The 12,257-nt window shown below is 43.6% G+C and overlaps 1 protein-coding gene across 1 annotated transcript in view; it reads left to right on the forward strand.

The window, feature by feature from the left end:
• Positions 1–419: 419 nt before the first annotated feature.
• Positions 420–12,257, forward strand: part of ZNF804A (zinc finger protein 804A) — a 156,602-nt gene continuing 144,764 nt past the window's right edge. Inside the window, exon 1 of the mRNA XM_075512197.1 lies at positions 420–533. Within this exon, the coding sequence (XP_075368312.1) occupies positions 423–533 (111 nt within the window). The 5' untranslated portion in view covers positions 420–422. The remainder of the gene's footprint in view (positions 534–12,257) is intronic.

Consider the following 12,257-nt stretch of genomic DNA (forward strand, 5'->3'; position numbering starts at 1 on the left):
GGGGGGTGTCGGCCCGTCCGCGGCGGGGGCAGCGGGGCGCGGGGGCTGTGGGTGGCGGTGAAGGCGGCGTGTGACAGATGTCCTCCTCTGACAGCTCCCGGTGCCAGCCCAGTGGCTCCCTGCCATTGGCTCAGTGCAGCCGACCGGCAAGGCTGCTCGCTATAATAGCACTATGCCCGCCAGAGGCGGCAGCTCAGACGGCTCCGCCGCGGCCGTGCCGCCGCTCCTCCCCCGGCAGCCAGCGCCGCGCCGAGCCTGAGGGGCTGCGCCCCCCGCCCCTCCGCCGGCCGGCGGCGCCGCGCACGCCGCGGGGCCCCGCCGGCCCGGCCCGGCCCGCCCTGCCCTCCCTCCCCGCCGACCCGAGGCCGGCCTGAGCGCCCAGCCGGCGGCGGGGAGGCGGCCCCGGCCCCCTGCCCGGCCCCATGGAGTGCTACTACATTGTCATCAGCTCCGCGCACCTCAGCAACGGGCACTTTCGCAACATCAAGGGAGTTTTCCGAGGCCCCCTCAGCAAGAACGGGAACAAAACTCTGGTAATGGCTTCTTCTCTTGCCTCCCCCGCTTCTCTCCTTCCCTCCGCTTCGCAGCAGCGTCTCCGGCTAACTGGAAGCCGCGGCGGGAGCGCTGCCGGCCGTGCGGGCGGCCGGGGTGCCGGCCGGTTTTTTGCGCGGCCGACGGTGCCCGTGCCGCCGCGGGGATGCGGTGCCCGCAGCGCCCGCCTGCCGGGGGGCTGTCCCTGGCTCCCCGCGCCCCTGGGGCAGCCCGTGCGGCGGCGGGGTAGGCACTCGCGCGTCCTTTCCGAGCCGCCGACGCGGAGGCTGGTTGTGGAGAGGCTGCGAATGGACAGCCCGGAGACCCTTCTCGGCGGGGAGCTGCAGCGCCGGGGCTCTCGGCCCGGGGCGAGCTCTGGGAGAGGCGGCAGCCGCTGCGCTGAGGCGGCGGGAGGGCATCTCTCGGCGGGAGGGCATCGCTCGGAGAGGAGGGCATCTCTCGGCGGGAGGGCATCGCTCGGAGAGGAGGGCATCCCTCGGCGGGAGGGCATCCCTCGGCGCGGAGGGCTCCGTCTGGGTCACCAGGGGACTCCCGTCACCCCCGCTGCCAGGGGCAGCTGGAGGTCCTGCTTTATAAAGTGAAGAAAGGAGCAGAAACTTGGTTACTTGAGGTCCGAGCTCTCGAGTAGAGAGATTCGTTTGTGCCAGAATAGCTTCAGAAATGATAGAAATTTTTGTTTGTCAGCCGCCAAGTTTATTTTCAAAAGCAAAACTCTGAGTTTGAAAGGAATTGATGGGTTTAGGCAATTTGGCCAGATACTCTGAAAGCCTGTATAGGCTATTAAAATTGTTTTTACATACACATGCCGTACTTTGGAATCTTTACATCTGTTGGGTTTCCTATGGTTTTTGCTGACTTGTTTGGGCTCGCTTCGCTACTATTGCTGAACTTTAATGGGAGAGTTACGATGCGATGGTATTGGCAATACGTGCGCTGTCCTGCCTGTTCAGAGAAAAGGGATGTAGGAGAAGAGCAGGCTGGGTGAGCTGCATCACGTAGCATCTCAATCACGGCACAACAAAGTGCGGACAGATGTCTGGAGAGTAGGATGGAGCTGAAAGAGGGGCTTAGCCGCGTTGTTTATCGCTCTCTCCCATCACCGTCTTATTCCGAAATCCCCTTTGGAGGAGATGGTGCAGAACTTACTCGCCACGTTCTTGTTCCCTCGAATGCATGACCTATATTGATGGGGAATTTACTAAAGTACTTAACATTTGCTAGAGTTGGCAAGCTTGCAATTTCTTCCTAAATAAAGAGATTAAAGCAAGTCTGAGCCAAGTCATAAAAATAGTAACTACTACGAACAAATCTGAGGCAGATTTTTGGACTGTTTCAAATGTAAAGTTCCTGCTTTCGGGTTGTAAATCTTACCGCAATTTTATTTGCTGTCAATTCTGCATATTTTTCTGTTAGGGATTACATTCTCAGAATTTTAAACAAGTATTTCTGGTATCCATGAGATGGCAATATACGTGTAATATTTCACTGTTACAGTTGCAAACCCAAGACCTACTGTAGAAATATTTGGTACACTTTAAATAATTGCACGATACATCGCCTTCTTTCTGCTGAACAATTTCAGTAAAGATGCATTTGGCAAGACTGAGAATACTCTGATGTAACTTTTGGACTGTGTATTATCTTGCAGTTCATAATTGATTCTGCTTTAATAGCATGTTATTCTTGCTTTTTTATTTTTTTTCCCTTGGCAAAAACCCATCCCTGTATTCTCAACATTCCCGATTGATTTATTTACTGGTAAAAACATTAGTGACCAAAATATATTTGGGAAGACCGGTGCTAACTTAAAATTTAAATACGTATATTGTGTAGGCTTTGAACGCTCTTACTCTGGAAAGAAATTTAACTCAACCCTGCTCTTCAGTGAGATAGAATAGATGTGAGGGGAGAAAAGATAATATTGGTTGTGGATTTGCCGTGGGAAACCTTACCTTTAAAAGCTTTTGTTGGGGGCAGCGAGGAGCGTAACTGTCAAAGTTTTTGCTGGGTTAAAAAGGGAGAGTTCTTGATGTTGGCTCTGTGGACAGCAAAATGAAGTCCTTTGCTATGAAATAAATAGTGTGTATATGCAGATATCAAGACTTTTATTTATGTTTGAGTGAGTTTTAACTTAAAGGAGGTAAAGATACCATTGGGTTGTGATGTAGGGTGGTTGGATAGTTCAGACAAATAGTTCTGAGGCGCTAAAGTACATTTCAGCCGGCTTCTATGGGAAAATCAAATATTCCATTGTTTCAGAGGATCAGTCACTTTCACTGTAAATAGGCTTTCAAACTTAAAAAGATGAAAATCTTTATTAATGCAGAGTAGAATATGTCTTAAAAGGCTGCATTCTTATCAGAACTTCTAAATATGCTCTTGGTGTCTTCCATCCTAGAATAAGACTAGGAGAAACAGCAATTTGTAAATGTAAAAACCAGAAATATTTTGGGGTCTCTCTGCCTCAGACGTGCCTTCCCATTTTGCTGTAAAGCATTCAGTCTGCCTTCATCTATGCTCCAAACTTTCTAAAAATCACTGCTTCCTTGTAAGCTGAGGAGAACCTGAAAACAGCCTCTTGCTTGTACAGCGTAGAATTGCTTTTGTGCGAAACTTATGATATTTGCTAAGCTTTGCTTCTCTTGAAGAGTTCTGCCGCCATACTGTAGGAAGAAGGACGACTACATGTGCTACAGTTGAATTTCATAGCAAGTAGGAAAGTGCCGGTCCTAGTCAAATGATGAAGTTGTGATTTCGAGATGGTTTCACGTTAGCCTATGTGCAAACCTGGAGCTGGTTAGGTTTCAGGGGAGGAAGGCCCTTAGAGCTTTTGGCTGCTGTCCCGCTCTGAAGTGACCTGGTATTCACCTGCAACTCCTCTTTTTTTGCCCTACTCTCCAAGAGAGGTCACTGAGAAACACTTTTTTCCTGACTGTTTGGCCCTGCAGGTGATCCTTACATGTTCATCCTCTGCCTGCGTGCTGCTTCACGCAGAATTAAAGTCATTTAAAGCTTTACAAAGTTTTGGTTCAAAGCTCCCAGAAGGTAACAGGAGGAAAGAGCTACAAACCCCTGCTCACCTAGCAGGGAACATGAAGGACAAAGCTTCATCCTTCCTACTTTGAGGGGTTTAAAAAAAAAAAAGTCTTTCTAGGTGGAGAGGATCAGAGAGTCGCTTTTTGGTAAAAAGGTGGAATAACAGAGTTTCTGTAGCCTAGTTCCTAGGCGTGGCCTTTCCCTGAGGCGTTATCTATCTGCAGTGCCACTGATTGCAGGGCTTTGAGATGGGGTTATTTGGGAGGTAGAAAAAAGTGGATGAGGGATGGAAATATGAAGTAGGAGAAGGAAGGGAAGGGCACAGTTCTGTTCCTCAAGGGAAGGTGTACGGGGAAAACCTGAGCTCGGAGAGAAGTGAAAGGCACAAGAGGGAACAAAGCAAAGGGTGGATTTAGGCAAACTGAGAAAAGAGGCTAGTGTAAAAAACCTACTTTTTAAAATTAAATAAAATAAGAAGAAAATGCTTGTGAATGAACCTGTAGTGAGATAGTGGGGGAAAACGAAGGAACGCATATCTGGGTACGGTTCTGCTCCCCCAGGCCCACTGGGTAGCTGCCCAGGCTGGGTAGGGCACGCTTACCCAGTTGCAATCTGCTGCTCCTTATCCGGAAAATACATTTGAATTATGAATTGATGGGAAAGGGGCTCAGCACATCTGGAAGAACAACATCCAGACTCTTAACATTCCTTCAGAAAATGCAGCAGTTTGGTTAAAAGAAATTGGTGGTATCTGGGCCGTTGGATGAGGCTTTATCCTCTTCTACTGCAGTTTCTACTGCCTGAGATATTCTTCAAACAGGTCCAATCTCATAAGGATAGCTAATCTCCTACTGCCGTGCTCCGTGCAGCTCTTTGGAAGGGGTGCGTGGCTGGTTTTTTGGCGGAGCGCTGTCCGAGTGAACCGACGGCTGCCTGGGCTTCGTGTGGCAGATGGTTTTTGAAGAAGCGGCTCGAAACTTACCATGTGGGTCAGTAATACGCAAGGGCGTTGCAAATTTCTGAAGCTCTTTCTGCACTTTTATTTAATACTGCTTATGCCTCGGTGTTTTAATCAGTGAATATAGGCCTGATTGCTTGGGCGTTTATTGTCAGGGTTCATACTTGGTGACTTTGAAGTCCTTCCCAAGGCTGTTCTTTTTGGCAGTAACAGTTTACAGAAATTTGTTTGCTGCAAACTCTTCCTTTTGTCCCTGGATCTCCTGAAGTTTTCACGCGCTTACTGTGTTCTTTTTTTTATGCCTTAAGTTATTGATGTCAAATTACGCCAGTCTTTCTTTGTAATTTTTCTTCCTTGCTGTGGCTGCTGTCTTGCAGCTTATAATCTCAAAAAGTATTGAAACTTGTACGAAAGAATAGCTCTCTGGAGGGAGAAATCAGTTCTTTGGAGTCACAATCACAGGTGATTTGCTAAATCCTTCAAATGTCTTTCAGAATATAAACTGAGCCATTTTAAGGCATTATCCTAGTTACACGTATGATTTCTGGTTGCTCAGCAAGAGAACTGACTCTTTGCTTGGTCTTCTGAGTAGCTGGTACAGGGGTAGCGACTGAATATCTGTTATTTCACCCTTAGATGTTCCACTCGTGTAAATGGCTCTGTATCTGTTTCATCGAGAGTTAACAGCAATGGAGAACTAGCTGTGTAGGGCTCGTTCACTTCTTTTAATTGGACACATACATTTTCTCTGTTGGTGATCAGAATGAGTGAGGTCCTATTACTTGCCCAAGGAGGTCAGTGAAAATTTTAGACCTTTAGGTGGTATAAATTGCTACTGTAATGCTAATTTTAAGTGTCTTGCTGATACTGATAGGAAGTAGGTAAGATCAAAAGTTTCCTGGTGAGCAGTTGGTTAAAGGACTGTAGTTTCAAATGTACTGAACGCAGAAATCTGTTACTGTGTGTAGCAATGACCTCTCTATATACTTTGGTTATGAACATGTACACAGGGGACTACAGGGGTAGAATTGAAATAGCGGTCCCCAGCTCCAAGGGAGGCAGGCACAAATTATCTCCAACTGGAGTCGAACTCTGAACTCAGTGTGGTAAGCCTTGTGGGGAGGAAGATCGCATGAGTTTCAGGTGCTACCATGCAGTACGCCTTCATGCCTCCCACTCAACTTGGACATGGGTGTAGGGCGTGCATGTTGGCCTTTAAATCACAGCGTAGGTACAGGTCTGTCTAAAAAGCTGCTGGATGTCCATTTAGACCATCTTTTATTAATCTAATTGTTTGTATCATCAGCTTATCTTGCCACTTAGATTTATTGAACAAAACTGCTTTGAATTTGAATAACTTCTTTTAAAAGTCCTAGGGCTTAGTTCTGCTTTTATAAAAACTCCGTGGAGTTCAGATATTGATACGCTAGCGTCTTCTGAAAATGCCATCTGTTCTTCAGGCTGTCTGTTGTCTTTAGTTCTTTTACATTTTGTAGCATATTTTTGTATTTCCAGATCAGCTAAAGTAAATATGTTATGGTGGACATAAAAATCTATTTTATGAGAATTTCTATTACAAACATCCATACCCTCCTAGAGTAGGAAAGCAGTAAACTACCTGTGAAACAGCTTTCCTGATGGAGGATACTGTCTGCATGAGCAGCTAGAAATGTCTGCTGATTTCAAGCCGTCTAATACATATGTAAAATAATCAATACTTACTCTATGTTTATTTTAAATACCAGTAAAAACAGGTCCTGCAGTTCTGTTTGCCATATTGTACGTTGCCAGTAGCTGAGGGTAATTTTTAAATTCTATCTTATACATGCAGAATTTAATAAAACTGTTGCAATGCATTGTTTTTCATCTTTAGTGTTGCAGAATTTGTAGGGTAGACTTGTTAGGCTAGAGTTTCATTGGTTAAGGGAGAAAAATGACCTGTTACTTTCATCAGTGGTTTGTCCCCCATAGATCTGCTAATGTCTTTGGCATTTCAGTGTGCTCGTGACCTGAGTTTGGAACTTGAAAATGCTCACATCTTTGCTATGAGAGAAGCTGAACAGCCCTAACTCATTAAAACATTAAAATGGCAAAACAAATTCTACCTAATTTAATTTGACTAGTTAATCCGTGTCACTTAAATCATGATTGAAAACCAACCACTTAGAAGACAACAAAATAATTTGGTAAAATGAAAGTAACGACAAAATCATATCTGTATTCTACTTCTAGAGTTCATTTGCACGAACGCAGGCGACTCCTTTTTTTTTTTCTTTTTTATAAGGCTATCGGTGATGGTACTGATTCAAAGCACATCAACAGGGTCGTTTTGGTGAGTTGAGCAAAGAGGAGGCTATCATAATTTAAGTGCATTTCCAAGCAACTCTGAGAGGTCGCAAGTCTTGCGCAGTGAGACACAGCGCTCTCATGTCCATCAGACTCCGTATGAGTACATCGTCTGGTCCAAAAAATAATAGGAGCCGGAGTCCAATGTGCAGCAGATTTAAACTGGGACAGCTTCTGATTCAGAGCTACTACTGAGGCAGATTTTTGTACTGTAAAAGCTTATTAAGTGCGTGGTAAGCTTCAAGCACATCGGTATTCTGTTGAATGTAATTAGACTATTACCATGGTTAAATTAGTACACTTGTTTAGTTTTTTCAGATCAAGGCCTTGAAGAGTAAGTCTGAGGAGAGCCTTTGCCTTGAATATTTTCTGACGCAAATAGCCTTAGCAATCTCTTAGCTCAGAGATACAAAGCATTAATTTATACACGTTGCTCAAATATGCTAACTGCAAAACAGCAAGTTGGCTTCTGTATTTTCAAAACCACACATATTTTTGGACTCATTAAACTTATTGAACCTTCTCAAGGTACAGGTTGCAATTCTGAAAGTCTCACCTTCCCTGTAGGCTATGGGAACATATGGGTTTTCTGACCTTCCTGTCAGCAGGGATTCACCGTTGAAAGAACTAGTTAACTGTGAGGAGCGCATCTAGAGGACACTGAGTAGTAGCCTTGTAGTTTAGCACATCGCGTTTTCGAGTAGGACTTGACTAAGTAGCTGCTGCACGATCTTGGATGCCCCTGACTGGTGACAATTACAATATTTCCTTTTTTGAACGGCGCTTAGGCATTCCAACGGCACCTAGGCATTCCAACGGGAACAGTTATTCTCTGCAAAAATCAAAGCTGTTGAATAGATGCATCTTGAGATGTAGGGATGGACGAAGGTAATCCCACAAAATCAATCCAGAGCATTTTCTATTATTTAAGACCGTAATACAGTTAATGATGGTGGCCTTATTTATAGCATAGATTCCTTAACACTGCCTGGTGGTGGTGGAAAGTGAGTTGATTTTTTTTTTTTGTTTGCTCACTTGTGATTCAAATGTAGACACGGGAGAGGGAGTGATCCTTCCTAATTTAGCTGCATCTGGCCAAACCCTTATAAACAAATACTAGTCAGACTCTTTTATTTTTCCATGCATTTTCAGAGCGAGAACAAATGCTTTTCCTCCAGTGTTCTTGAGAGACTGTTATATGATGAGCTGTGACTTAATGTTGTTTAAAAAATCCCAAAGTAAACAACACAACATTTACTCACAAGGAGGCACAATATTTGTTGTGTTTAACCTTGTTTTTTCTATAGAGATAAGAAACTGCCTGAAGGCGTCGGGAAACTGGAATTTTAAACTCATAGTGTAATTAATTTATTTTGTTAAAATATGTTTACGATTCCCTTCCTCTGAGGACTAGCCATGGCAGGGGTACAGATTGGGCAGAGGGTTTCGTTTTTCCCTTGGCAGAAGATGTTTGTTCTGAACCATCTGAGTTGTGTGTGAACATGAGTTTCTGTAGAACCCTATTTTTTTTAATTAGTTCAGAGAGTAAATTTCCAAATATGTTCAATATGGAATTTTACATGGTGGTAGTTATACAGATAGTGTTGTAAGGAAGGAAATGCAAATTCTTCCCCCACAGCTCTAAAAGCAAATCCTCAAATAAGGCCTGGAGACTAATCTCCAGATCTCCAGTCTGGCATTGCTCTCCTCATTGCATATGATAAAGAACAGGGTTTTGACTTACAATTCTTGAAGCGTCTTGGAAAACGTTTAGATTTGGTTTGAGGAACTGAGAGGTTTTTGGTTTGGTTTTTTCTTTTTTTTTTTTTAGTATCTCATCAATATTCTTGGTTTGTACAAATGATTTAGGACTTGTCAGGCTTTTTGTCTGACTGTGCTGATTTGCATTTCTTTAAAATGATTTTTTTTTTTTTTGGGGTGAAAATGATATTTTTAGAGAGACTCCTTTCCTCAAATAGCCAGTGATCAGGCTACCTCCTCTGGGACCCAGCTCAACTCAAATATCCACGTTGCTAGATTTCTCACAGCTAGCGTATAGCCCTATTACTTACATTGGCCAAGTCTTGGTCAGGTTGTTTTCTTTAAAACTTTGTAGTGCAAAATGTCTGGTAGAGTTTGCCTCTTCACCTTATAGAAGTAAGTTTCTGGACTAGGAAAACTGGTTCCTTTCCAGCTTACTGATAACATTGATTTGTATTTGCTGTGGAAGAATGTATCTGAGCCCTGTGAGACTGTAATTTAAAAAAGAAAAAAGTCTTTTCTGTGTATAGGTGTCCATAAAGTTCGTGGATATTTTTTCAATAAATACACTTAAAATTTGATTTACATGGCAGAATGCAATTGTTCTTTTAGGGTATCTGTTTAAATAGCTGCAGTTTCTAAGTATTTAATTTCTGCTGCAAGTGTTTTTAACAGGAGACCACAATACCCATTACAGAATAGGAGACCACAATACCCATTACAGAATAGCGTATCAGCTACTGCTTCATAAAATGGATTTTGATAAAATATCTGGAGTTAAAACTTGGGGACACTCTTGGGTCTGTATAGGGTTATGATGCTACAGGGGTCTAGCTGAGCAGTCCATGAAACAACCTGAGCCTAAATCTGTAAAGCAAAATGTTTTTTAAATTTTTTTTTTTAAACTAGTCATTATTGAAACATACAATTATTTAGGGAAGTTTGCTTAAAGATGTTTAATTGTATAAGATGTTTGGTCTTGCTCTGTTGGAAACAGTTGGCTTTATCACGAGAGAATAGCGTGGACGAAGATGTTCGCTTAAAGCCTTGCCGGCCTCCAAACCTGGCTGTCCCAGGCTCGGCACTTAGGTCTTAGACTGTTCCCAGTTTGCAGGTTTGCTTTCTGTCCTTTTCAGCAACGTCATTTTTCTGTGGTAGGAAAAAAGGGCGTGTAGTCTTCCCGGGTCATGCCCGGTTCTCTTCTCCTTGACTCCTCAGTTAATTGCTGGCAAGGAGCGGAGGGGTGGCAATGAGGAGTGCCTGAGAGGTGGGGCAGGAGGATGGGGACCTGACCTGCGCGGCACACGGGTACCGGCTGTGGGACAGCACGCCGGCTCTCCGCTCCCGGCCGGCAAGGAGTCAACGTGGCAGCGGCTGTTAGGCTCTTTGGAAAAGTCAGGGGTTGTAAAGTGTATTGGTGGCTACGGTAATAAGCTTCTCTGGACTAACAGACTTGAACTGATCAGCAAAGGTAACTTTTACATTAACTTTAACTTTTTTAGGCTGTATATTAGGAAATTTTTCTTCACTGAAAGGGTTATCAAGCATTGGAACAGGCTGCCCAGGGCAGTGGCTGAGTCGCCATCCCTGGAGGTATTTAAAGGACGTTTGGATGAGGTGCTTAGGGACATGGTGTAGTGGTGGTCTCGGCAGTGTTAGGTTTACGGTTGGACTCGATGATCTTAAAGGTCTTTTCCAACCTATACGATCCTGTGATTCTGTGATGCATTGAGGCTTTTATTTATTCATTTATTTATTGTGTGTTAGTGTTTTTCATATGTGTTTGGAGGACTTGTTTTTATACCCCTGAATGTTAATACTTGAGGAGAACAAAGAAGCTCGTAGGAGACACCAAGAATGACTTACCCGTTCCATTAACGCAAAACTTCTTTCCCATTTTTAATATCACGGGAAGATGTTTATCTAGATGTTAAGCACTCACTTGGTTTGGTTTCTGAATTTGAAAAAATGACAAAGTAAAGAAGTGGTATAAATAACATTATACCGGAGATCTTGGGCTTCTTATGTACTTGTAGCACAGCACACTAGACTATAGTCTCCAGTATTTTTTTTTAAAGTATTGTATTTTTACAAAATATTCTTTATTGTCAAAAAAAGTGATACAAAGTTTAGGTTTGCTTAAAAGTGAGACTCTGGAAACTTAACGTAATTACATAAAGAGCATTATGCTCTTTTACATAAGCAGTAAACAACTGTTTATACAAATAAACCAGGGCTGTAATAGACTTTTTTAAAAGCAAAATACCTTTTATGCTCCTTATTTATGATACATACTTAAAATATAGTTAGTTGATGCTTTAGAATACTCTGAGGTTAGCAGTGGAATAGACTGCTGAATAGATTTGGGTTTTGTTTGTTCTTTGCATTGATATTTCTAATAATAACGTTGATTTTTCTCACAGTTTTAAGGAAAATATTCTTTCACGAGGGAGAAGAATCAAGATAATATTTGCTTGTCCTTCTGCTGTGCAAATGAGCCACTAAATCATCTGACACCTGTTTGTTTGGCAAATAAGCGAATGCGGGTGAACTGGCAGGTAGAATTAAGGATTAAAAAGAGATTAAAACAGTTTTAAAGGACTACTTCCGAAGGTTTATGGAGTTGTAATGCTAATGGCCTGTTGAGCAGAGGGATGAGCTTGCTACCAACAGGATGTCAAAAATACTTGAGAGTTTCTTTATGAAACACCTTTGAGTGCTCGTGGGTATGGAAGTGTCAAGGCAATGTAATTAGAAAAAGTCTAGCGAAACCTGGTAGCTGCAGCGTTGTGCTGGCAACTGCCGGTGGTGATAGAGGGTGCCCGGAGTGGACCTGCTTTATAAATAACTGAGAAGTAAAGGAGAAAAGTGGAGTTTTCCAGTGCGCTGGTATTTGAAGGGAAGCTGCAGCTGGGTACGCGAAGGAAACAGAAATACCTAAGCTATTTCATACAGAGAAAAGGAAAAGTTACCAAATGATAGCAGACAATTACAATGACTAATGGTAAGATGGAACTGGAGAAAGACCATGACAAAGGTTTGCTTATCATTGTCAGCATACTCGTGGTGGCGGTGGAAGGATCTGCCTTGTTTGTTCAGGTTCTCGCATTGAGAAACTGGACAGACTTGGAGAATTTTTGGTCAGTCAGACTCCTCTCGGAGGTGCGTGCTGGGAGGCAACAAGCTCAAGTTAAGAGATGGGAAATTCTGATCAGGTACAAGGAAAAAGAAAAATTTTGAGAGTGGTCGAACACTGGAAGAGGTTGCCAGAGAGACTGTGAGATCTCCATCCTTGGAGATGCTCAAAACTTGACCGGACAGCCTTAATCTACTTGGTCGTGCTTTAAGCAAGGTGTAGGATTAAACGTCCCTTCCGTCCTCAGTCAGTGTTACGATTCTGTGTTCGATCTGTAGGAGAGCGGCTTTTAATTTAATCTTCTGTAATGAGGTTCCTTAGGGAGCGAGGCACGTCACTGTCACATCCTGCTCACGGCCTTTTGGGACCACTGGATGCTCGTGGCTCACCTCGGCCCAGATGATGGATGGCTGGTGGGAGTGGTGTCTCCACTGACTTTCTCTGGGGCTCTCCTCATCTGTCAGAGCT

The sequence above is a fragment of the Mycteria americana genome, chromosome 9, assembly GCF_035582795.1.
Source record: "Mycteria americana isolate JAX WOST 10 ecotype Jacksonville Zoo and Gardens chromosome 9, USCA_MyAme_1.0, whole genome shotgun sequence".
Taxonomy (NCBI): Eukaryota; Metazoa; Chordata; class Aves; order Ciconiiformes; family Ciconiidae; genus Mycteria; species Mycteria americana.